At 53.1% G+C, this 26,288-nt stretch overlaps 1 protein-coding gene across 11 annotated transcripts in view; it reads right to left on the reverse strand.

Moving 5' to 3' along the window:
• The window catches only part of nktr (natural killer cell triggering receptor), a 273,135-nt gene that overhangs the window by 26,524 nt on the left and 220,323 nt on the right, over positions 1-26,288 (reverse strand). For 9 of the 11 annotated variants that reach the window (XM_038798536.1, XM_038798533.1, XM_038798531.1 and 6 more), the window contains one exon: positions 451-510. The exons of 1 other annotated variant lie outside the window; for it this stretch is intronic. In XM_038798536.1, coding sequence (XP_038654464.1) covers positions 451-510 — 60 coding nt within the window. The remainder of the gene's footprint in view (positions 1-450; positions 511-26,288) is intronic. One more of the 11 variants, XM_038798532.1, reaches the window with a different exon arrangement.

The raw sequence follows: 26,288 nt of genomic DNA on the forward strand, positions 1-26,288 counted from the left end.
CTTGGCAGTACAATGTTTTAGATTGCGAATCGTTACAGGTGCCGCAGGCATTTTACAAACCACAACGAGGAGAATGTTGAATAAATGCAAGATAAAATGCTCAGCTGTTTTCTCAAGGCTTGCTATTATAGAATGTTCTTGCTCAATGGAAATTGATTCCAAAATCCACCCTAAGAGAGGGTACTGTGACAAAAATCATGCATTAGCCATCCAGGTTGGGCACTCTTGCGGAAAAGCATTGCATAACCAAACCCAATATTGAAACTGGAGGAATGCAGGAGCCCTCTTCCCAAATAAACAGGACAAAAAGCTCCTCCTCCAGATCTGCACTACCTCAAAAAGTTGAGGGCATATATTGATATACTCAAGAATATAATTTGAGCATTAAATGCTAAAAATATTCTCTGTGACTCGCTGTGTTAACAGCTGCAGTTTACACTGGATACATACCTAGACCTCCGGTGACGTCTAGAAGACAGGCTTCTAGAACGACTTCGACTATAGGTTCTACTGTTTGAAGAAAAAAAGATAGACAAGTAAACCATCATGCATGAAACAGACAACCATGAAAGCTGATTCCAACTTATGCCATCTGCTACACAGCGTTATCCAAATGAATACTGCAATGCACATTAAAGACAGCCAAGAGAGAAGCTCCTCTCTCTATTAGCTAGTCGATAACCATGGAGTAGAGAAAAGCCCGAGGTGACTTTCGCTCACTGTCTCCAATAACAGTAGGCAGCCGGGGATGTGTACAGAACAGCCCGAGGCGAGTGTCGGACAATGCTCTAAAAAACACATGTGGCAACCAGGTAGCTGTGGCGAACAGCTCGGGGTGATTACCCAAAGAGAACTGCTTGACTCTCCACTCGATAACTGCCTGCACGGACAGGTTCAGAATAGATGTTTTGTGCCAGGAATTGCCAAGTATCAGCTGACAATCTGAATCAAGGCACAGAGCTCACGAGCTGTCACCAACTTAACGTTAGGTGTGGGTTCCGGGAAAAGCAGAACGTTCATTCAGAGTGATTTGTTGATTGGTTTATATTTATGGTTTTTTAAAATATAAATTTAGAGTACCCAATTCATTTTTTCCAATTAAGGGGCAATTTAGTGTGGCCAATCCACCTGCCCTGCACATCTTTGGGTTGTGGGGATGAAACCCACGCAGACACGGGGAGAATGTGCAAACTCCACACGGACAATGACCCAGAGCCGGGATCGAACCTGGGACCTCGACGCCGTGAGGCAGCAGTGCTAACCACTGCAGCACTGTGCTGCCCCTATTTATAGTTAATAAATATCCCAAAGCAGAATTGGCTTTGCCTTGGATTTTGGGCTATTTACAGGGATGAATATTTGAATGTGCTTTGGCAATAAACTCACCCAATTCTCCCCACATTCGCTTGCAGGGTACAACTCCATTGGTGCCAGCGTCTCTCTCCAGAAAGGTAGAAATTATGTTTTTTTTAAATTTAGAGTATCCAATTATTTTTTTTCCCAATTAAGGGGCAATTTAGCATGGCCAATCTACCTAACCTGCACATCTTTTTGGGTTGTGGGGGTGAAACCCACGCAGACACGGGGAGAATATGCAAACTCCACAAGGACAGTGACCGGGGACCGGAATTGAACCCAGGTCCTTAGCGCCGTGAGGCAGCAGTGGTAACCACTGCGCCTCCGTGCCGCCCGATAGGTTATTCGAATATGGAGGGCATCATGTCTGATCCTGCCGACAACCCAAAGCAACACATGCATTTTCCAGCAGGGGCCATGGAGCCTGCCTGGCTCAGGGGTAGGCTGCAGCATCCCTACTATTACCCGAGCTAAAACCAGCCTGTTTGAGAAGGTCAATCAGGATTGAACCTGGGACTTGCCTGGTTCAGTCGGCTCAGGGCCACACAGAATGCCTAGTTAGCAGTCTCAAGGTCATTTGAGACACGGCAAAACAAACTGGACTGACCACCTGGACTTTCTTAGCCAAGGCCAGATCATGGAGCGAGGGTCAGAATTGCTGGCCAGATCATGTCCCCAATGGTTCAAAAGGGGCAGTATTGGCTGTGAAAGTGATGGTGTTCATGTGGTGGTTCACGGCCTGCACTAATGATTATCCAGGACATCCAGACTGAGGTAGATGGAGTAAAACACAGGGGAAGGATGACATAACAGATATTTGATCGAGTTTATTTGTAGTTGTAAAGCGGAAAGTAAAAAATGAAAGTCAACATAAAAAACAATGAAAATCTAGAAAAGTTAATTAGACCTTTGTTGATTTATCATAAATCTTTGTTAGGCCACTCAAAAAATGATGATTAACCAAATTGCGTTCATTTGGCAATTCTATGGAGACGGGTTGAGCTTTAGATTCTGACATTAAACCAGTCAGCGAGTGCCTGGCTCTGCTCACAGCTCAACAAAGGTTCAGTAATGATTCACTTTTCTTGGAGCAGAAACAACTAAAGGCAGAATTCGGCAAGAGTGAAGTGTTGAGGACTTGCGTCGATGCTCGTGATAATATTGTCCAAAAACCAAAGGAAAACAGCAGCGATGAAGGGAGAGAGCGAGTGCTCAGCACCGAGTTTGAGGATCAGCCCGGGGGCTGACAAGACAGCGGTGGCCGGGCCGCTGGGTGGAGCCACACTGCTTACAGCAGAGAAGACGATGGAGGTGATGTCCGTGGAGCTCGAGAAGCAGTTCACTAAACATATGAAGGTGTTGAGAAAGGAGGTGGCGCTGGCATTGAAGGCGTTAGTGGAGAAGGCAATTGGCCCGGTACAGGTAGTTTTTGTGAAGATGTCAGTCGAGGTGAGGGAGCAGAGTGAGAAGATGAAGGGCGTGGATGAAGGGGGTGAAGGAGGTCATGTTGTGACACAGCGATCAGCTCACCTCGATGGGGGATGAGCTGCAGAGGGTGGTCGAGGCCAGAAAGGGGTTACGGGCAAAGTTGGAGGACATGGAGAACCGCTTGAGACTGCGAAATTTGAGGATTGTGGGCCTTCCCAAGGGGGCGGAGGGCCCGAGACTGACAGAGTACTTTGCCAAGATGTTGGCGGAACTGATGGGGGAGGGAGAGTAACATTCTCGGTATGAATTGTACTGAACTTATCGGTTGCTGAGGCCAGAGCCAAAGTTGAACAAGCCGCCAAGGGCAGTGATTATTTGTTTTCACAGATATCACATGAAGGAGGTTGTCCCGACTGGGCAAAGCTGAAGTGGGAGATGCAGTGGGCTGGAGCTAAGGTTCGTATATATCAGGACTTGACGGTAGAGCTAGCAAAGCGGCGAGCAGCTTTCATTCAAGTGAATACGGCACTGTACAACAGTGGGGTGCGGTTTGGAGTGGTGTATCCAGCGAAAGTGAGGTTGACCTACAACTCCAGAGACTTTTATTTTGAGACGATGGAGGCGGCAGAGGCATTTATGAAGGCAGAAGGCCTGGGATGGAAGTGAAGAATGGGAGAATGTATATATGTAGTTTTGAATAATGTTCTCACTTTATGCTGTTACAGAGGTTAAAGTTTTTGTTATTGTTCTTTGTAGCAACATTAGGAAGGTACTGAACGTAGTTATGACACCGGCAGAAGGGAGGGAGTCAGAGGTAGTGGTGGCGTCGGACGTCAAGAAGGCGTTTGACCGGATAGAGTGGAGGTATTTGATGGCAGTTTTGGAGTGGTTTGGGATTGGGCCGTGGTTTGTGGAGTGGGTAAGATTGCTATACAGGGAGCAGAGGGAGTGTCCGCACAATTAGCATGAACTCTGGGTATTTTGCTCCACATAGAGGGACCAGGCAGGGATGTCCTATGTCCCCCCTGTCGTTTGTGCTTGCGATTGAGCCTTTGGCTTGGGGGAGTGGAAGGGGATAGTGCGGGGAGAGGGGGAAAAGAGAGCATAGGGTATATTTGTACGCAGACGACTTGTTATTCTATGTGTCGGAACGGAGTGCGTCGATGGGTGGTATACTGTATTGGTGTTGCTTTGAGTGTTGGGTCTTTTCGGGGTATAAACTAAATTTGGACAAAAGCAAGTATTTGTGGTGTCCTGACCAGGAGGTGGGGGCACTGCCATCTGTAGGGCGATAACCCACTTTAGATGCCTGGGGGTGCAGATGGCACGAGATGGGGGGGGGGGGGGGGTGGGTCTCCATAGGTATAATATTACTAGTTTGGTGGAGTGTGTGAAAGTGGATTTGGCAAGATGGGATTGTCTTCCTCCATCGCTGGCAGGTAGGGTACAGGCAATTAGGATGAATGTATTGCCGCGGTTTTTGTTCATTTTTCAGAGTCTGTCGATCTTTTTATCAAAGGCGTTTTTTAAGGAGGTTGAAAAGATAATAACCTCGTTTATATGGGGGGGAGGAGGAGGCTAGGATTAGGAAGATGCTGTTGCAGAGACGACGTCTCTAATTGTTTCTTGTATTACTGTTGGCCGGCGAATGCTGAAAAGGTGAGGGGCTGGGTTGGGGGGGGGACACTCCCAGTGGGTTAGAATGGACGAGAGTCTGTGCGGGAGGTCGGGGTTGAGGGTGTTGGCAACAGCGTCGCTCCCGATGGCCCCTGGTAAATATTCAGGGAGTCTGGTGGTGTTGGCGACGTTGAAGATCTAGAGGCAGTTGCAGCAGCACTTTATGTTGTGGGTGGGGTCAAGGGAAATGCTGATTCGAGGGAATCACAGATTTGAGCCAGGGAGGTGGGATGAGAATTTTCAGAGATGGGATGGGAATTTTCAGAGATGGGGGTAGAGGGGAGTTAGGGTATGTTGACCTCCGGTGGCGGTGATGTGCTGAGCGGATGCACATCAGGTGGCTCTCCTCCCAATTGGACTCAAAATAGCAAATTTTCTAGGATGTTTGGCTCAAAAAGCCACTCAAAACACCTTTAAACCCAGGAGGTATTAATAGTAAAGAAGCAGAAGGGAAGATGCCGGTAAACAGCAGCTCAAAGGGCCGGGCGAGAAGGCAGAAGCGGCGGAAAGGGGCAGGAGCAACAAGCGGATGGACCAGTGGACCCACGAGGTGAGGCAGAGGCCAAGAGGAGGGACGACCAGCGGCCCTAACAGCAGAACAAGAACGGGCAGCAATGCCCCCCCCCAATATCACACCGGGGGATGGATGGAAGACATTCCTAAAAAAGGAGCTGACCCCCATGCGAGAGGTGATGAAAATGGAGATCCAGGTGGTGGTGAAAGAGGTGGTGACGAAAGCGATGGCCGCCCTCCAGCGCACAATCGACGGCCTGGGAAGGAAGGTGGAAGCCCAGGAAAGGACAATCCTGGACCTGGAAAATGAGTCAACTGATTCAGAGTGACAGAATTGTGGCTCTGGAGACCGAGGTGAAGAGGTTAGTGGTGGCCCAGGGGAATCTGAGGGGAAAAGTAGAGAACCAGGAAAACAGGTTCTGACGGCAAAATGTCCGTATCCTGGTCTGCCAAAGGGGGTGGGGGAAAGGGACCCACTGGCCTACATCACCCAAATGGTGGGCAACCTGGTCGAGAGGAACAGCTTCCCAAACCTCCCCCCGCCCAGAGCTCGACAGGGCACAAAGGTCAATCCAGCCAAAACCCAAAACTGGGGAGCAGCCGAGAGCAATCATCGCGAAGCTGCACCGGTACCAGGACAGGGAAAAGATCCTGAGGTGGGCCCGACAGACACAGTCATGCTCATGGGAAGGACACAGAATTAGGATATATCCGGAAATTGGGGCGGACCTTGCAAAAAAAGAGGGCTGAATTTAATAGGGCAAAATCGGCACTCTGTAAGAGCGGGGTGTGGTTCGGCATGTTGTTCATGGCCAGACCCTGGGTACTGTGCCGGGGGAAAGAGCGCTACTTCGGCACCCCGGCGGAGGCTGAAGAGTTTGTGAAAATGAACAATCTGGAGAAAGACAAACACGGCAACGGTGAGGGTAGCGGGGAGAAAAGATCAAAAGTGGAGGACGAAATGGGACCAAGATCGAAAATGGACTTTGCGCGGGACTGTGCTGCCTCGTTCTCGGATTAAAGTTGTAAGGCAGAGAGAAGGGAGAGGATATGGGAAACAGGTGAGGGCGAGAGGAAGGGAAGGGAGTGAGGCAGACAAAATAGGGACAGGGCGAGACCAGCCCAGGGAGGGGAGCCACCGTACTAGCAAGGAGGGCTAGCACAGGAAGACAGGCAGTAAAGGGTGCCGCAGTGCACCTCTCAGGGCAGAGGGAGCGTGTGGCCAGGGGGTGGAGGGGGTAGGACAGAAAGGGGGGAGAATACAGGGCAGGGGGGACTCACAGAACAGAAAGTGGGCAGAAAGACAGGAAAAGGTTGGCAGCGAGACAAACACAGGTCTCAGCGGGCATGGAACAGGCTGAGGAACCAAGATGGTGCCGCAAGCAGCCACTTTGGAGGGTCCTTAACCAAAGGGAGACCCCGGAGTGCAGGGGCGCACCCACTTGCCGTTCACACAGTTGGCAGCCATGTTGGGTGCTCCCTGGACAAAGGGGAACCCCGGAGCACAGGGGCCTGACCTCATGGGGAAAGCGGCGACCATGGCCATTTTGGACGGCCCCATAGCAAAGGGAAACCCCAGAGTGCAGGGCACATCCACCAGTTAAGTATAGTTGATCCTGCAGGAACGGGGGGTGAGAAACCCCCCCCACCAGGATAGTCACGTGGAACGTAAGGGGACTTAACGGCCCAGTGAAAAAATCATGAGTTTTCGCACACCCGAGAAGCCTGAAGGCCGACATAGTTTACCTACAGGAGATACACCTGAGGGAGAAGGACAGATTATTGGTAAGGAAGGGCTGGGTGGGACAGACATACCATTCATGTTACGGGAAAGGGGAGTAGCCATACTGATTAGCAAAAGGACAAGATTTACGGAGACGAGGACGGTTACAGACCCAGGGGGGTAGTATGCCATGGCCAGTGGTGTCCTGGAAGAGGCACTGGTTGTCCTGGTAAATGTGTACACGCGCAACTGGGACTACGCAAACTTTATTAAAAAGACCATGGTGGACATCCTCGACATTGACACACACCGACTGATTAAGGGGGGGGGTGACTTTAACTGTGTACAGGACCGGCTAACTGACCGATCAAACCCCTGAACGGGGAAAAAGACAGGCATGGCTCAGGAACTGGGAGCATTTATGGAGCAGATCGGGGTGGTGGACCCGTGGAGATTCCTACACCTGGGAGAAAAAGAATTCTTGTTTTTTTCACAAGTGCACAAGGTATATACTCGCATCGGCTCCTTTGTAGTGGGGAAATCGGTGCTTCCAGGTATTAAGAGCGGCGTACTCCGCAACAGTCATCTCCGGCCACGCTCCGCACTACGTGGATGTGAGGTAACAATAATAATAATAATTGCTTATTGTCACGAGTAGGCTTCAATGAAGTTACTGTGAATAGCCCCTAGTCGCCACATTCCGGCGCCTGTACGGGGAGGCCGGTATGGGAATTGAACCCGCGCTGCTGGCATTGTTCTGCATTACAAGCCAGCTACTTAGCCCACTGTGCTAAACCAGTCCCTGTGGAGACTGGAGACAGGTTGTGCCCAGCACCCCACATGGAGGCTGGACACAGACCTCCTGGCTAACAAAGCCTTCTGCCAAAAACATCGCAGGCCATAGGCAACTACGTGACTAACAACCGGAACAGGGAAGTCTCACCTTCCACATTCTGGGAGGCACTGAAGGCTGTGATCAGAGGGGAGATTATAGCCTCCAAGGCACGTAGAGATAGGGAAGATCATAGAATTTACAGTGCAGAAGGAGTCCATTTAGCCCATCAAGTCTGCACCGGCCCTTGGAAAGAGCACTCTACTTAAGCCCACGCCTCCACCCCTGCCCCTTAACCATACCTACAATTTTTTGGACACAAAGGCCAATTTAGCATGGCAAATCCACCTAACCTGCACATTTTTGGACTGTGGGAGGAAACCGGAACACCCGGAGGAAACCCACGCAGACACGGGGAGAACATGCAGACTCTGCTCAGAGAGTGACCCAAGCCGGGAATCAAACCTAGGACACTGGAGCTGTGAAGCAATTGTGCTAATCACTGTGCTATGGAGGAAGAGAGGGAGGCCAGGCAACAACTGATCGACTCCATCTTGGAGGTCGCCAGAAAGCATTCCAAGGCTCTGTCCGTAGAGCTTCTGGCAGAGAGGAAAAAGCTACAAATGGGCTTTAACCTGCTATCCACCAGGAAAGCAGTGTACCAACTCAGCTAGACACGGGGACCTTTTACAAACATGGAGAAAAGGCTGGCTGCCTACTGGCTCACTGAGGGAAATAGTGCAGGTAAAGGATGGCCGAGGAAGACTGATAGAGGAACAAAAAGAGGTCAACCGAGCATTCAAGACCTTCTACCGAGGGCCGTGCACCTCCGAGTCCCCGATAAGGATGCGGAGATGAAACAGTTCCTCGACAGACTGGAAATGCCGGCTGTGGGAGAGGACAGACGGGGCGAGCTGGAAGCACCAATAGGTCTGAGAGAAAACATGGAGAGCATCAGCTCCATGCAGGCGAAGGCACCGGTACCTGACAGGTTAATTTGCACCAACCCTGGCCCCACATCTAAGGGACATGTTCGCAGACTCGCTGTCAAGGGGCATTTTGCCTCCTATGCTAGCGCAGGCCACAATTTCACTGATACCCAAAAAAGACAAAGACCTGACGGAATGTGGATCATGTAGACCCATTTCGCTGCTAAATGTGGATGCGAAAATACTCGCAAAGGTCCTGGTTAAAAGGCTGGAGAACTACCAGAGGTGGTCACTGGTTCAAGGATAGGCAGCTCACTGCGAACATAAGATGGTTGTTGAACGTAATAATAACCCTCCCTAGGGAGAGAACAGCAGAGGTGATTGTCTCCCTGAACGCAGAAAAGGCCTTCGACAGAGTCGAATGGAAGTACCTCCTCGAGGTACTGGAACGGTTTGGGCTCGGAGCAGGATGCATTGCCTGGGTGAGAGTCCTGTACAACGCTCCCAAGGCGAGCGTTCAAACTAATATCACCAGCTCCGAATACTTCCAACTACAAAGAGGCACAAGGCAGGGATGCCCACTGTCCCTGCTCCTGTTTGCATGAGCAATCGAACTCCTGCCGATAGCCCTATGGGGTGCAAAAAGCTGGAAGGGCATCCAGATAGGAGACAGCGAGCACAGAGATTGATTCTATGCAGATGACCTGCTCCTGTACGTCTCAAAGTCACGTCTGAAAGCAATCATGCGGATCCTGAAAGAGTTCGGAACCTTCTCGGGTTACACACTCATCCTGGGTAAAAGTGAGGCATTCCCAGTGAACCCAAATGGGGGAGGGACAGAGCTGGAGGGACTCCTGTTCAAAACAGCCCAAAACAGGTTCCACTACCTGGAAATAGCCAGAGACTGGACACAGATCCACAAGAGCAACCTGGCCAGCCTGGTGGAGGAAGTCAAAAAGGACCGACAGAGGTGGGACGCACTCCCACTCTCCCTGACAGGGAGAGTGCACACAATCAAAATTGTGTTTTTGACCTGAAGAAGGAGCCGTGCTCCGAAAGCTCGTGTTTGAAACAAACCTGTTGGACTTTAACCTGGTGTTGTAAGACTTCTTACTGTGCTCACCCCAGTCCAACGCCGGCATCTCCACATCATGACAATCAAAATGAACATGCTGCCGAGGTTCCTCTTCCTGTTTAGATCCACACCGATCTTCATCCCCAACGCCTTCTTCCAGAACCTAGACAGCTTAATTATGGGGTTTGTCTTGCGGGGGCAAGAATCCAAGAGTCCCCTAATCGACACTGCAAAAGAAGGAAAATTAAGGGAGGCCTGGCATTGCCAAACTTGCAATTTTACCACTGGGTAGCAACAGCAGAAAGAGTGATGGGATGGGTGCACGAACCCATCTCGGAGTGGGTGTGAATGGTGGAGGCCTCCTGCAAGGGAATGGCCCTCCAAGCCCAGGCCACGGCAGCACTCCCATCCCCCTCGACGAAATACACATCTAGCCCAGTGGTAGCAGCCACACTGAAAACGTGGGGCCAGCTAAGAGCGCTTCGGGCTGACCAAGGTGGCCCCATGGCTCCACATCTGCGGTAATCACAGATTCCTGCCAGCCACGAGAGATGCAACCTTTAAAAAATGAAGGCAGGGTGGGTGAACGCTGACAGTTCGGGAATTCTATGTAGGGCACCGACTAGCGACGCTGAACGAACTGATGGAGGAATGGGAATTGCCGACAGAACAGGAAATGAGACACCTACAAATAAAGCACTTCCTCCGTAAAGGGACAATAGGATACCCCTGGGACCCGGAGACCACACTATTAGGGGACCTGATGAACAGGGACAGTAAGGAGGGGGGACTCTGTGGGAAAATATACGGACAGCTACTGGACAGAGCCTGGACAGAGCCCGAACACCACCGGATGGGACCAGATGGAAATGGGAGGATGAACTGGGGACAGAATTGGGGTGGGGACTCTGGAGCGAAGCACTGAGCAGGGTCAACTCTACCTCCTCCTGTGCAAGGCTCAGCCTAATGCAGTTCAAAGTGGTGCACAGAGCACACCTGACCAGAACCCGATTGAACAGGTTCTTCCGGAGGTGGAGGACAAATGTGAACAGTGCCAGAGGGGCCGGGCCAACCACACCCACATGTTCTGGGCTTGTCCCAAACTTGCTGGGTTCTGGACAGCCTTCCCCGAGGGAATGTCCAAGGTTGTGGGGGTGAGGGTGAAGCCATGCCCAAATGTGGCAATCTTCAAGGTATCGGAGCAGCCAGAGCTACACATGGGGAAGGGGGCCAACTCCCTCGCTTTTGCTTCTCTAATCGCACGCCGGAGAATCCTGCTCGGCGGGCGATCAGCAGCACCACCCAAAGCTGCAGACTGGCTCGCTGACCGGTCGAAATTTCTCCACCTGGAGAAGATCAAATCCGCCATACAAGGGTTGGAGGAAGGCTTTCTTATTACAGGGGGGCAATTCGGCCTGTTCCAAAACCTGTTCAAGGCCAACAACAGCCAGTAGATAGGGAAACTGGAAGGATTGGAAAGAGAAAAGAAAGAAAGACAAAGAGGAATGGCTACGATGCACAACCCAGGGGGGAGGGAAGAAAACAGAGAGCTTTAAAGGGACAAAAATAAATACCACAGAGGGAGGGGGGGGGATGGGGAGGGGACGGGGGATGGGGAGGGGACGGGGGATGGGGAGGGGACGGGGAGGGGACAGGCTGAATTCGATGGAACAGCATGAAAATAGAGAAACGCAAGAAAAAGCCTTTTTGTATTGTACAATAAATGTGAATGAACGGCAATGTACATAATTTTGAAAATACCAATAAAAAGATTTTTTTTTTAAATTGAAGGATTTGTTTCTGGGGAGCCAGTTTGCGAGGTTGGAGGAGCTGGGGGTTGGGGCAGGGGGAGATGTATAGGTATTGGCAGGTCCGAGATTTTGCTAAGAAGAAAGTAGAGCTTCCCGGGGGCGTCATTTAAAAAAGAGTGACGCGTTGAACACCGCTGGAAGAACTCCAGTAACGTCATGCAAGAGTAAGATGCATAAAAAAGTGACTCTGGCTGGGTCTTTGATTTTGAGTTTGATGACCACACGCCTGTTGTTTGCTCAGGGAACTGTTACTCCAGTCATGTCGAAACCATCAACAAAGAAGCCCAACTCGAAGAAGGCTCAGCCGGCCGAAGGTAAAGGAGGGAAAATGGTCGGCGGTTAAAAGGGAATACTTCCTCCTCCGAATTGTTTTGGGGCCGATGTGGTGCTCCCTGCAGGAGACCCACCTTCAGGTGCGGGATCAGACCAGGTTGCGGAAGGTGTGGGTGAGCCAGGATTTTCATTCAGGGTTTGACAGTAGTTCGGGGGGGATTTTGGTTAGTAAGAGAGTTCGTTTTCAGGCTGGGGCGGTGCTGACAGACCAGGGGATGGCTATGTGATGGTTACAGGCACACTGGAGAAGGTAGTGGTATTAGTGAACAAGTATGCTCTGAAATGGGACGATGTTAACTTTATGGAACAGTTGTTGGCTGCCATCTGAGCTGGACACACATCAGCTGATTTTAGCTGTGTTTTAGACTCAACGTTGGACTGCTCCAGGCTAAGGTTACTGTCTCTTTCGGATATGGTGAAGGTTTTGGCGGCATTCATGGATGAGGCGAAGGGGTGGGGGAATGGATTCCTGGCAGTTTGTGAATTCAGGGGGCAAGGAGATTTTTTTGTTGTTGGTGCATTGGGTATACTCAAGAATTGATTTCTTCAGGATGGGTAAAACATTGCTTCCTGGGGTAAGAGAGGCAGAGTATTTGACGGTGGTCATTTTGGACCATGCACTGCATTGGGTGGATTTGAAGCAGGAGTTGGGTCGGGCTCAGGGTACAGAGTGCCAGTTGATTGTGGGTCTGTTGGCTGACCTTGGGTTCTGTGTTAATGTGTCTAAGGCCATAGGGGACTACGTGATATGGAATGAAAATGGCAAGGTTTCACCCTCCACCCAACCCCTTACAAATGTGAGGTTATCCATTTTGGTAGGAATAACAGCAAACAGGATTATTATTTAAACGATAAAATATTAAAGCATGCCGCTGTTCAGAGAGACTTGGGTGTGCTAGTGCATGAGTCACAGAAGGTTGGTTTACAAGTGCAACAGGTGATTAAGAAGGCAAATGGAATTTTGTCCTTCATTGCTAGAGGGATGGAGTTTAAGACTAGGGAGGTTATGTTGCAATTGTATAAGGTGTTAGTGCGGCCACACCTGGAGTATTGTGTTCAGTTTTGGTCTCCTTACTTGAGAAAGGACGTACTGCCGCTGGAGGGTGTGCAGAGGAGATTCACTAGGTTAATCCCAGAGCTGAAGGGGTTGGATTATGGGGAGAGGTTGTACTGGGACTGTACTCGTTGGAATTTAGAAGGATGAGGGGGGGATCTTATAGAAACATTTAAAATTATGAAGGGAATAGATAGGATAGATGCGGGCAGGTTGTTTCCACTGGCGGGTGACAGCAGAACTAGGGGACATAGCCTCAAAATAAGGGGAAGTAGATTTAGGACTGAGTTTAGGAGGAACTTCTTCACCCAAAGGGTTGTGAATCTATGGAATTCCTTGCCCAGTGAAGCAGTTGAGGCTCCTTCATTACATGTTTTTAAGGCAAAGATAGATAGTTTTTTGAAGAATAAAGGGATTAAGGGTTATGGTGTTCGGGCCGGAAAGTGGAGCTAAGTCCACAAAAGATCAGCCATGATCTAATTGAATGGCGGAGCAGGCTCGAAGGGCCAGATGGCCGACTCCTGCTCCTATTTCTTATGTTCTTATGTTGTGGGAGGTGTAGAAAGAAGAGATTGGTGGGAGGCTATTTTGTACAAGACTCATATGGATAGGGAGGCAAGGCAGAAATGTCAGGAGTTGCTGGAAGATTCAAGATGGTGGTGAATAGGGAATATGCGAGTGATCCTACGCCAAAGCTCTAGGTGCATAGCAAGAAAGGGAGTTTGACCTGGTGTCCACAGGCTGGGTGGTGCATCAGCTGCAGAGGGTAAAGGGGGTGGTGTACGAGTATGGGGAGAAGGCCAAGTGCTTGTGCGCTCATTAGTTAAGGTGGCAAGAGGCAGCTAGAGAGATTGTGCAGGTGCAGGGTGTCATGCAAGTGTCACAAGTAGGCTTCAATGAAGTTACTGTGAAAAGCCCCTAGTCGTCACATTCCGGCGTCTGTTCGGGGAGGCCAGTACGGGAATTGAACCCGCGCTGCTGGCCTTGTTCTGCATTACAAGTCAGCTGTTTAGCCCACTGTTCTAAACCAGCCCCAGCCCCAGGTGGGGACTGGTGTCTGCCCAGGATTGGATTTGTTTATTGTCACGTGTACCGAGGTACTGTGAAAAGTATTTTTCTGCGAGCAGCTCAACAGATCATTCAGTACATGGGAAGAAAAGGGAATAAAAGAAAATACATAATAGGTCAACACAAGATATACAATGTAACTACATAAGCACTGGCATCGGATGAAGCACACAGGGTGCAGTGTTAATGAGGTCAGTCCATAAAAGGGTCATTTAGGAGTCTGGTGACAGCGGGGAAGAAGCTGTTTTTGAGTCTGTTCGTGCGTGTTTTCAGACTTCCGGTTTGGGCCCGATCTTCTTCCAGATCGCGGAGGTCAGGTCAGGTCGGGTCAAAAGGTCTCCAAGGACCTCAGAGGATGTTCAAGCCTGCAAGAGAAGATTAAAGGGGGCGTTTCTGTCCTTCTACGGGGAGTTTATAAGTCGGAGCTACTGGAGGACAAGCAGAAGTTGGGGATCTTAGGGGTTGGAGTTTACTCAGGTTACAGAGGAGTTGCAGGAAGATTTGGAGGCGCAGTTGGGGTTTGGGGAGGTGTGCACGGCTTTGGGAAAGATGTAGTCTGGCAAGGCACTGGGGCCAGATCCGGTAGATTAGAAGTTTCTGGATCAGTTGGCTCGATGGCTGCTGGGGATGTGTAATTTTAAAAAAACTCCAACTAAGAATTGCAATTTATCGTGGTCAATCCACCTACCTGCACATCTTTGGGTTGTGTGGGTGAGGCCCACACAGACACGGGGAAAATGCGCAACTCCACACAATGTGCCCGGGCCAGGATCGAACCCGGGTCCTCAGCACCTTGAGGAAGCAGTGCTAACCGCTGTGCCAGCATGCCGCCCCACTGTGGATGGATAATGATTCACTGTCATGGGCTTCCCTTCCAGAGTCGTTGGGGCAGGCTTCTAAAGAAGGATAAGGATCCCACAGAGTGTGGACTGTTTCGACCGATTTCTCTGCTTAATGTGATTGCAAACCTTCTAAGGCTTTGGCGTTAAGATTGGAGCTGTGCCTCTCGAAGGTTGTGGGAGAGGACCAGACAGACATTGTGAAAGGCAGGAAGCTGTCGTCTAATTTGAGGCAGTTACTCAATGCGGTTCTGGTGCCTGTGGTGGGGCCACAGCTAGAGATAATTGTGTCGTTGGACGCAGAGAAGGCTTTCGATAGGACTGAATGGAGATACTTGTTTAGGGATCTAGGAAAGTTTGGGTTCAGGCCTGGGATTATGTCGTGGGTACGAAGCACTGTCGGTTAATGTACAAACTAACAAGACGAGTTTGGGGTCCTTTAGGTTGTATAGGGGGACGAGGCAGGGTTGACCTATGTCCCCGTTGTTATTCGTGTCGGCCATTGAGCCATTAGCAATTATTTTGAGGCTTTGGCGTGGGACTGTGAGGTGGGGGGGTTTATTGGAGAGATTTGGTTCCTTTTGGGGTGCAAGTTGAATGTTCGGAAGAGTGAATTTTTTGTGCTTGGCCCTGTAAAAAGGGAGGGGGGTGAGTGAGAGAGCTGGGGTAAGGGGGCTGCCCTTTTGGTGCACTAGAATTGGCTTTCGCTACCCGAGGTCCAGTGGCGCGAGACTGGGCACAGCTTCGCAAGTTAACTTTACTAGCTTAGCGAGTAGGGTGAGGGTGGAGCTGGGACAGCCTTCCATTATCTCTGGTGGGCCAGGTGCAGGCAATGAGCGGCATGGACAGAGTGGATAGTCAGATAGTACTCTTTCCTAGGGTAGGAGAGTCAAGTACTAGGGGACATAGGTTTAAAATGCGTGGAGAAAAGTTTAGCACAGACGTGTGAGGCAAGTTTTTGTTTACACAGAGGGTGGTAAATATATGGAACGCGCTTCCTGGAGGGATGGTGGGAGTAGGTACGATAGCGGCATCTACACAAATATATGAATAGGGTGGGAATGGAAGGATACGGACTCCGTAAGTATATACGGTTTCAGTTTAGGCAGCTACCATGGTCGGCGCAGTCTTGGAGGGCTGAAGGGCCTGTTTCTGTGCTGTCTTATTCTTTGATTTCTGCCGAAGCATTCTTTCTGAGTCTGGAGCGGCTCATAACGGGGTTCATATGGGTGGGGGGATCGCCTCAGATTCGGAGGGGGTCTTGCAGAGTGAGAGGTAGGGGGGGGGCTGGTGCTGCCGTGGTCCCCTATCTATGGGAACCATTTGTTCCAGCTGGGGAAAATTGATGCCATGTTTGGGTGGTGGAAAGTAAGGGGTTGGGGCGGGTAAAGGAGTTATTTTTAGAGGATAGGGTTACCCTCAATTTTCACCCCACCAGCCGACATACTCCTCAAACCCAATCCCGCCGGCATAGCCCCCAAACCCACTCCCCGCCGAGACCCCCCCCAAACCCACTCGCGCCGACATACCCCCCAAACCCACTCCCGCCGACATACCCTCCAAACCCACTCCCGCCGACACACCCCCCAAACCCACTCCCGCCAACATACCCCCCAAACCCACTCCTGCCGACATAACCCCCAAACCCACTCCCGCCGACATACCCCCCAAACCCACTCCCGCCGACATACCCCCCAAACCCACTCCCGCCGACATACCCCCCAAACCCACTCCCGCCGACACCCCCCCCAAACCCACTCCCGCCGACATACCCCCCAAACCCACTCCTGCCGACATAACCCCCAAACCCACTCCCGCCGACATACCCCCCCAAACCCACTCCCGCCGACATACCCTCCAAACCCACTCCCGCCGACATACCCCCCAAACCCACTGCCGCCGACATACCCCCCAAACCCACTCCCGCCGACGTACCCTCCAAACCCACTCCCGCCGACATACCCCCCAAACCCACTCCCGGCTGAGACCCCCCTAAACCCACTCCCGCCGACATACCCCCCAAACCCACTCCCGGCCGAGATCCCCCCAAACCCACTCCCGCCGACATACCCCCCAAACCCACTCCCCGCCGACATACCCCCCAATCCCACTCCTGCCGAGACCCCCCCAAACCCACTCTCGTCAACATACCACCCAAACCCACTCCCGCCGACATACCCCCCAAACCCAATCCCGCCGAGAACCCCCCAAACCCACTCCCACCGACATACCCCCCAAACCCACTCCCACCGACATACCCCCCAAACCCACTCCAGCCGACATACCCCCCAATCCCACTCCTGCCGAGACCCCCCCAAACCCACTCTCGTCAACATACCACCCAAACCCACTCCCGCCGACATACCCCCCAAACCCAATCCCGCCGAGAACCCCCCAAACCCACTCCCACCGACATACCCCCCAAACCCACTCCCACCGACATACCCCCCAAACCCACTCCAGCCGACATACCCCCCAAACCCACTCGCGCCGACACACCCCCCAAACCCACTCCCGCCGACACACCCCCCAAACCCACTCCCGCCTACATACCCCCCAAACCCACTCCCGCCGACATACCCCCCAAACCCACTCCCGCCGACATACCCCCCAAACCCACTCCCGCCGACATACCCTCCAAGCCCACTCCCGCCGACATACCCCCCAAAACCACACCCGCCGACATACCCCCCAAACCCACTCCCGCCGACATACCCCCCAAACCCACTCCCGCCGACATACCCCCAAACCCACTCCCGCCGACATACCCCCCAAACCCACTCCCGCCGACATACCCCCCAAACCCACTCCTGCCGACATAACCCCCAAACCCACTCCCGCCGACATACCCCCCCAAACCCACTCCCGCCGACATACCCTCCAAACCCACTCCCGCCGACATACCCCCCAAACCCACTGCCGCCGACATACCCCCCAAACCCACTCCCGCCGACGTACCCTCCAAACCCACTCCCGCCGACATACCCCCCAAACCCACTCCCGGCTGAGACCCCCCTAAACCCACTCCCGCCGACATACCCCCCAAACCCACTCCCGGCCGAGATCCCCCCAAACCCACTCCCGCCGACATACCCCCCAAACCCACTCCCGCCAACATACCCCCCAATCCCACTCCTGCCGAGACCCCCCCAAACCCACTCTCGTCAACATACCACCCAAACCCACTCCCGCCGACATACCCCCCAAACCCAATCCCGCCGAGAACCCCCCAAACCCACTCCCACCGACATACCCCCCAAACCCACTCCCACCGACATACCCCCCAAACCCACTCCAGCCGACATACCCCCCAAACCCACTCGCGCCGACACACCCCCCAAACCCACTCCCGCCGACACACCCCCCAAACCCACTCCCGCCTACATACCCCCCAAACCCACTCCCGCCGACATACCCCCCAAACCCACTCCCGCCGACATACCCTCCAAGCCCACTCCCGCCGACATACCCCCCAAAACCACACCCGCCGACATACCCCCCAAACCCACTCCCGCCGACATACCCCCCAAACCCACTCCCGCCGACATACCCCCCAAACCCACTCCCGCCGACATACCCCCCAAACCCAATCCCGCCGAGAACCCCCCAAACCCACTCCCACCGACATACCCCCCAAACCCACTCCCACCGACATACCCCCCAAACCCACTCCAGCCGACATACCCCCCAAACCCACTCGCGCCGACACACCCCCCAAACCCACTCCCGCCGACACACCCCCCAAACCCACTCCCGCCTACATACCCCCCAAACCCACTCCCGCCGACATACCCCCCAAACCCACTCCCGCCGACATACCCTCCAAGCCCACTCCCGCCGACATACCCCCCAAAACCACACCCGCCGACATACCCCCCAAACCCACTCCCGCCGACATACCCCCCAAACCCACTCCCGCCGACATACCCCCCAAACCCACTCCCGCCGACATACCCCCCAAACCCACTCCCGCCGACATACCCCCAAACCCACTCCCGCCGACATACCCCCCAAACCCACTCCCGCCGACATAACCCCAAACCAACTCCCGCCGACATACCCCCCAAACCCACTCTCGCCGACATACCCCCCCAACCCACTCTCGCCAACATACCCCCAAACCCACTCGCGCCGACATACCCCCCAAACCCACTCCCACCGACATACCCCCAAACCCACTCCCGCCGACATACCCCCCAAACCCTCTCACGCCGACATACCCCCCCAACCCACTCTCGCCGACATACCCCCAAACCCATTCATGCCAAGACCCCCCAAACCACTTTCGCCGGGTCCCCCCAAACGCACTCCCACCGATACCCCCCCCCCCAAACCCACTCTCGCTGACATACCCCCTCAAACCCACTCCCCGCTGACGTAACCCCCAAACCCACTCCCGGCGAGACCCCCCCAAACTCACTCCCGCCGAGACCCCCCTAAACCCACTCCCGCCGGCATACCCCCCAAACCCACTCCCGCCGGCATACCCCCCCAAACCCACTCCCGCCGACACACCCCCCAAACCCACTCTCGCCGACATCCCCCCAAACCCACTCCCGCCGACACACCCCCCAAACCCACTCCCGCCGGCATACCCTCCAAACCAACTCCCGCCGGCATACCCCCCCAAACCCACTCCCGCCGACATACCCCCCAAACCCTCTCACGCCGACATACCCCCCCAACCCACTCTCGCCGACATACCCCCAAACCCATTCATGTCAAGACCCCTCAAACCACTTTCGCCGGGTCCCCCCAAACGCACTCCCACCGATAACCCCCCCCAAACCCACTCCCGCTGACATACCTCCTCAAACCCACTCCCCACCGATGTACCCCCCAAACCCATTCCCGGCGAGACCCCCTCAAACCCACTCCCCGCCGACGGAACCCCCAAACCCACTCCCGGCGAGACCCCCCCAAACTCACTCCCGCCGAGACCCCCCCAAACCCACTCCCGCCGGCATACCCCCCAAACCCACTCCCGCCGGCATACCCCCCAAACCCACTCCCGCCGGCATACCCCCCCAAACCCACTCTCGCCGACATACCCCCAAACCCACTCATGCCAAGACCCCCCAAACCCACTTCCGCCGGGACCCCCCCAAACGCACTCCCACCGATACCCCCCCAAACCCACTTCCCGCCGACGTACCCCCCAAACCCACTCCCGGCGAGACCCCCCCAAACCCACTCCCGCCGACATACCCCCCAAACCCACTCCCGCCGGCATACCCCCCAAACCCACTCCCGCCGACATACCCCCCCAAACCCACTCCTGCCGAAACCCCCCCAAACCCACTCTCGCCGACATACCCCCCAAACCCACTCCCGCCGACATAACCCCCAAACCCACTCCCGCCGACATAACCCCCAAACCCACTCTCGCCGACATACCCCCCAAACCCACTCCCGCCGAGTACCCCCCAAACCCACTCTCGCCGACATAACCCCCAAACCCACTCCCTCCGACATAACCCCCAAACCCACTCCCTCCGACATACCCCCCAAACCCACTCCCGACATACCCCCCAAACCCACTCCCGCCGACATACCCCCCAAACCCACTCCCTCCGACATACCACCCAAACCCACTCCCGACATACCCCCCAAACCCACTCCCTCCGACATACCACCCAAACCCACTCCCGACATACCCCCCAATCCCACTCCCGCCGACATAACCCCCAAACCCACTCCCGCCGACATAACCCCCAAACCCACTCTCGCCGACATACCCCCCAAACCCACTCCCGCCGAGTACCCCCCAAACCCACTCTCGCCGACATAACCCCCAAACCCACTCCCTCCGACATACCCCCCCAAACCCACTCCCGACATACCCCCCAAACCCACTCCCGCCGACATACCCCCCAAACCCACTCCCTCCGACATACCACCCAAACCCACTCCCGACATACCCCCCAAACCCACTCTCGCCGACATACCCCCCCAACCCACTATCGCCGACATACCCCCAAACCCATTCATGCCAAGACCCCCCAAACCCACTTCCGCCGAGATCCCCCCAAAACCACTCACACCGAGACCCCTCCATGTCCACTCACACCAAGACCCCTCCATACCCACTCACACTGATCCCTTCATACCCACTCACACCGAGACCCCTCCATACCCACCCACACCGAGACCCCTCCATACCCACTCACACCGAGACCCCTCCATATCCACTCACACCGAGACCCCTCTATACCCACTGACACCGAGACCCCTCCATACCCACTCACACCGAGACCCCTCCATACCCACTGACACCGAGACCCCTCCATACCCATTCACGCCGAGACCCCTCCATACCCACTCACACCGAGACCCCTCCATATCCACTCACACCGAGACCCCTCCATATCCACTCACACCGAGACCCCTCCATACCCACTCACACCGAGACCCCTCCATACCCATTCACGCCGGGACCCCTCCATACCCACTCAGACCGAGACCCCTCCATACCCACTCACACCGAGACCCCTCCATACCCACTCACACCGAGACCCCTCCATACCCAGTCACACCGAGACCCCTCCATACCCACTCACACCGAGACCCCTCCATACCCATTCACGCCGGGACCCCTCCATACCCACTCAGACCGAGACCCCTCCATACCCACTCAGACCGAGACCCCTCCATACCCACTCACACCGAGACCCCTCCATACCCACTCACACCGAGACCCCTCCATATCCACTCACACCGAGACCCCTCCATACCCACTCACACCGAGACCCCTCCATACCCACTCACACCGAGACCCCTCCATATCCACTCACACCGAGACCCCTCTATACCCACTGACACCGAGACCCCTCCATACCCACTCACACCGAGACCCCTCCATACCCACTCACACCGAGACCCCTCCATACCCACTGACACCGAGACCCCTCCATACCCATTCACGCCGAGACCCCTCCATACCCACTCACACCGAGACCCCTCCATACCCACTCACACCGAGACCCCTCCATACCCACTCACACCGAGACCCCTCCATACCCACTCACACCGAGACCCCTCCATACCCACTCACACCGAGACCCCTCCATACCCATTCACGCCGGGACCCCTCCATACCCACTCAGACCGAGACCCCTCCATACCCACTCACACCGAGACCCCTCCATACCCACTCACACCGAGACCCCTCCATACCCAGTCACACCGAGACCCCTCCATACCCACTCACACCGAGACCCCTCCATACCCACTCACACCGAGACCCCTCCATACCCACTCACACCGAGACCCCTCCATATCCACTCACACCGAGACCCCCCATATCCACTGACACCGAGACCCCTCCATACCCATTCACGCCGGGACCCCTCCATATCCACTCACACCGAGACCCCTCCATACCCACTCACACCGAGACCCCTCCATACCCACTCACACCGAGACCCCTCCATACCCACTCACACCGAGACCCCTCCATATCCACTCACACCGAGACCCCTCCATACCCACTCACACCGAGACCCCTCCATACCCACTCACACCGAGACCCCTCCATATCCACTCACACCGAGACCCCTCTATACCCACTAACACCGAGACCCCTCCATACCCACTCACACCGAGACCCCTCCATACCCACTGACACCGAGACCCCTCCATACCCATTCACGCCGAGACCCCTCCATACCCACTCACACCGAGACCCCTCCATACCCACTCACACCGAGACCCCTCCATATCCACTCACACCGAGACCCCTCCATACCCACTCACACCGAGACCCCTCCATACCCACTCACACCGAGACCCCTCCATACCCATTCACGCCGGGACCCCTCCATACCCACTCAGACCGAGACCCCTCCATACCCACTCACACCGAGACCCCTCCATACCCACTCACACCGAGACCCCTCCATACCCAGTCACACCGAGACCCCTCCATACCCACTCACACCGAGACCCCTCCATACCCACTCACACCGAGACCCCTCCATACCCACTCACACCGAGACCCCCCATATCCACTGACACCGAGACCCCTCCATACCCATTCACGCCGAGACCCCTCCATACCCAGTCACACCGAGACCCCTCCATACCCAGTCACACCGAGACCCCTCCATACCCACTCACACCGAGACCCCTCCATACCCACCCACACCGAGACCCCTCCATACCCACTCACACCGAGACCCCTCCATATCCACTCACACCGAGACCCCTCCATACCCACTCACACCGAGGCCCCTCCATATCCACTCACACCGAGACCCCTCCATACCCACTGACACCGAGACCCCTCCATACCCATTCACACCGAGACCCCTCCATATCCACTCACACCGAGACCCCTCCATACCCACTGACACCAAGACCCCTCCATACCCATTCACGCCGAGACCCCTCCATACCCACTCACACCGAGACCCCTCCATACCCACTGACACCGAGACCCCTCCATACCCATTCACGCCGAGACCCCTCCATACCCACTCACACCGAGACCCCTCCATACCCACTCACACCGAGACCCCTCCATACCCATTCACGCCGAGAACCCCCCAAACGCACTCGCACAAGGCCACACTCCAAACCTTCGCAGTCCCTCAAACCTCAAGACCCCACCAGACACCCCCTAAATCCACTCTATCCTCAAGGCCACTCCAAACCAAGAACCCCCAAACCCATTTGCAGAGACCTTCCCGCCCAAATCCAACCAGACCAAACTCCAGAGGCACCTACCAACCCACCCGCACTGAGAACCACCCCATGCAATTGGAATCTCTCCCAAACCCAGGCCTTAAATTAATTCCCCAGTGTAGCCTTACAACCCAGACAGTGAACCTTCCTTTCAGCCTGTTTAATTATCAAATGGAAAAGACTGTGTTAACTCACTGTGTCACCATTTTCCTATTTACATATATTTAAATCTAAATGTACTATGGAGGAATTAGCTAAAATTAGATTATAATAGGGTATGACTTGCCGAAATTAGCACTGTACACATCAATATGAGTAAACACAATGAATGAAAGATTGTGTCGGCACCTGGGGACAAGGAGTTACTGAACGGTTTTGTTCCTTTAGAAGTGTTAATTCTCCCCAGTGGTCTCATTTTGAACTTCTGCAAGTTCACTTGGGACTGGTGCAGGCAACCTAGAAGCTCCAACCACTACTGGTTACTTGGCTTATTGGTACCAACACGGTCTGACAAATTCCCACTAAAATCAGGTGTAAATAGTCCTAGTTTCTCAAGTCTCTCCTTGAAACTACAGTGTGCCATCACTGGCATTATGTGAATAAATTCACAATGTGATCTCTGCAATTTAAATCTCCTTTTTATAATGGGAACACTCCATAGAATAACCAATGCTTTGTATTGATTTATTATTGCTTCATTCTTGTACTGAATGCATCCACATGTAAAACCCATGTTCACGTTTCTTACAGCTTCATCTATCTTCAGCTGCTCTTTCAGCAAATAATGCATTTGAAAAGGTGTTTCTACTCATTCACACCCGTGTGTTTTTCTATACACACCTACCTACTTTCTTTCTCCTACCGAGATGTATCACCTCCTATTTCCCAATGCTAAATTACATCTGCCTCCGCTTTTCCCACCCTACTAACCAGTCTCAGTCTTCCCGATCACTGAAGCAGTCTGCTTCACTGTTGTCAGACACATCCTACCTTTATCGTCACCAACAAATTTTAAGATTGTGTTCCTTCTGCCAAAGTCCAAATTATACGTAAACAAGAAATAAGTGCGAACCCAGCTCAGATCCCCGAGGTACGAGCTTCCAAACCCTCTCCAATCAAAGTAACGGCCAATTCCCCAAACTTACTTTCTACTCATGTTTCTATCTCTGTTGCTACCACCTCCAACTTTCTACTCATTTTTCTATCAATGTTGCTACCCCCTCCAACACGCTTCATAAGTAGATTTAACTCCCAATTGAGAATTACCCAAGGGACAAGATGGCTATTTTCCACATTCCTTTCAAGCGGTTAACTAATGGTTGGTCCAAATGCCATTTTAGTTCAAGGTGAGTGACAAGGGAAAACTGAAGTAAGTGCTCTCGGGTGAATCATGCTCTCTGTGGGAAATACCAATGCCATTTGGGATGGAACAGGGTGCAACAGAAGTTATGACAAAATTAATTTGGAAGTTTCTAGCCAACTACACAATGCCAAAGGTGTCCTTCAGAAAGAAGGGGGTTTCTTGGTTGACACGTCTTTAATTCCCTCCAAACTCTAGGTCAGGTTTGGGGAAAGCACAGCAGCTGGCGACAATTCCAACATTCACTTGATCAAAATCAGCGCTAAATTCAAGACAACAGATTTTGTTCAAGGCAAGAAAATCACCCATCCCTCAGATAAATTGATTCCTGGCTCCCCTACTTGAAACATGTCTCAAACAGCATCAGAGCAATTATCAAGCAGGTTTGTGATTAACACTGAGGCAGGGTGCCCATGTGTGCTCTGTAACTGTTTCAAAAATTACAGAACACCGTTTAGCCAGTTATGTGTCTTGGGTCGTTCCCGTGTATTCCTCATTTAGGTTAGATTCTCCAAAAACGTGAGCAATTCTTAGCAGACCTGGAATTCCTTTGTATTCGCAAAAAAATCCTTGCAGGCAGGATAGCCTTTCAAAAATATAAATGCCAGGTCGGTGTTATTTTTAAGCTGAATTTGGAGCATGTGTTTAACTCTTATGCAAATTATTTAATGTTGCAAGATAACACCAACAGATTATATGCATTCAGCGGAGATATCAATAATGCTGGCACAGTACCCAATGCCAAGCGGGATGTAAAGATGATTGAGCCAGGCATAGGGCCTGGACGTGTGTCAATGAGTTATTGGGCTGGCATAAAGCAATGCGGCTGCTAACGAAGGACAGAAGAAAACGTTGCAAAACTTTGTGAATAAAGTTTTAAAAATTCTTTCCAGATTGATTTTAACTCGGCTCATTTGGCAGAAACCAAGTAGGATCCATTTACAATGTGGGCTAGTCCCTTGTGGCCACTGAACTTGCCCCCTCCTTGGCATGTCTCGATCTTAGCCTGCCCTTTTGCTCGCAGTTTGCTGGCAGGAAGGAAACAGGGGTCAAAGGGATGAGTAATGGATGGCCTGCAGTAGCTGGGTAGTGGGCCAGGAGACACCCTGGTAGGAGAGCTTTAAAACTTTACTGTAGGGCTCCACATGGGCCACGAAAAGCAGGAGGGCTCCTCCCCAATTCATGAGGAAGCCTCGAATCCCTCTTGTCAGCAATCACCATTCCCCAATTGCGGACAAATGACCTGACCCCTCGCACCAACTGTCTGCAAGTTCTATTCCCACTGGTCTCCAGCTGCGATCTTCTTCAACCGAAGTTTTGCTCCCAGCTGTTGGACAGATAATGGATCTGGATGGGTCGCCAGGAGAAAGTGTCCATGATCCTGGCCTCCCCAAATTTGCTGTTTTCTTCAGGGTTGCACACTGCCTCTCTCTCTGGCCCCCAGCATAAATCAGAGTCCGAATGTCTAAACGACAGAATTAGAAATAACTGTTTGCAATGAGCAAAGATAATTTTTTCGAGTATTTCTAGAGAACAGTGATCACTGATACTAATGACGGAAGGAGAAAAAAACCTTCAAGGCTACAGCTGAGAATCAGATCCAAT

Source organism: Scyliorhinus canicula, chromosome 5 (genome assembly GCF_902713615.1).
Source record: "Scyliorhinus canicula chromosome 5, sScyCan1.1, whole genome shotgun sequence".
NCBI classification, from domain to species: domain Eukaryota; kingdom Metazoa; phylum Chordata; class Chondrichthyes; order Carcharhiniformes; family Scyliorhinidae; genus Scyliorhinus; species Scyliorhinus canicula.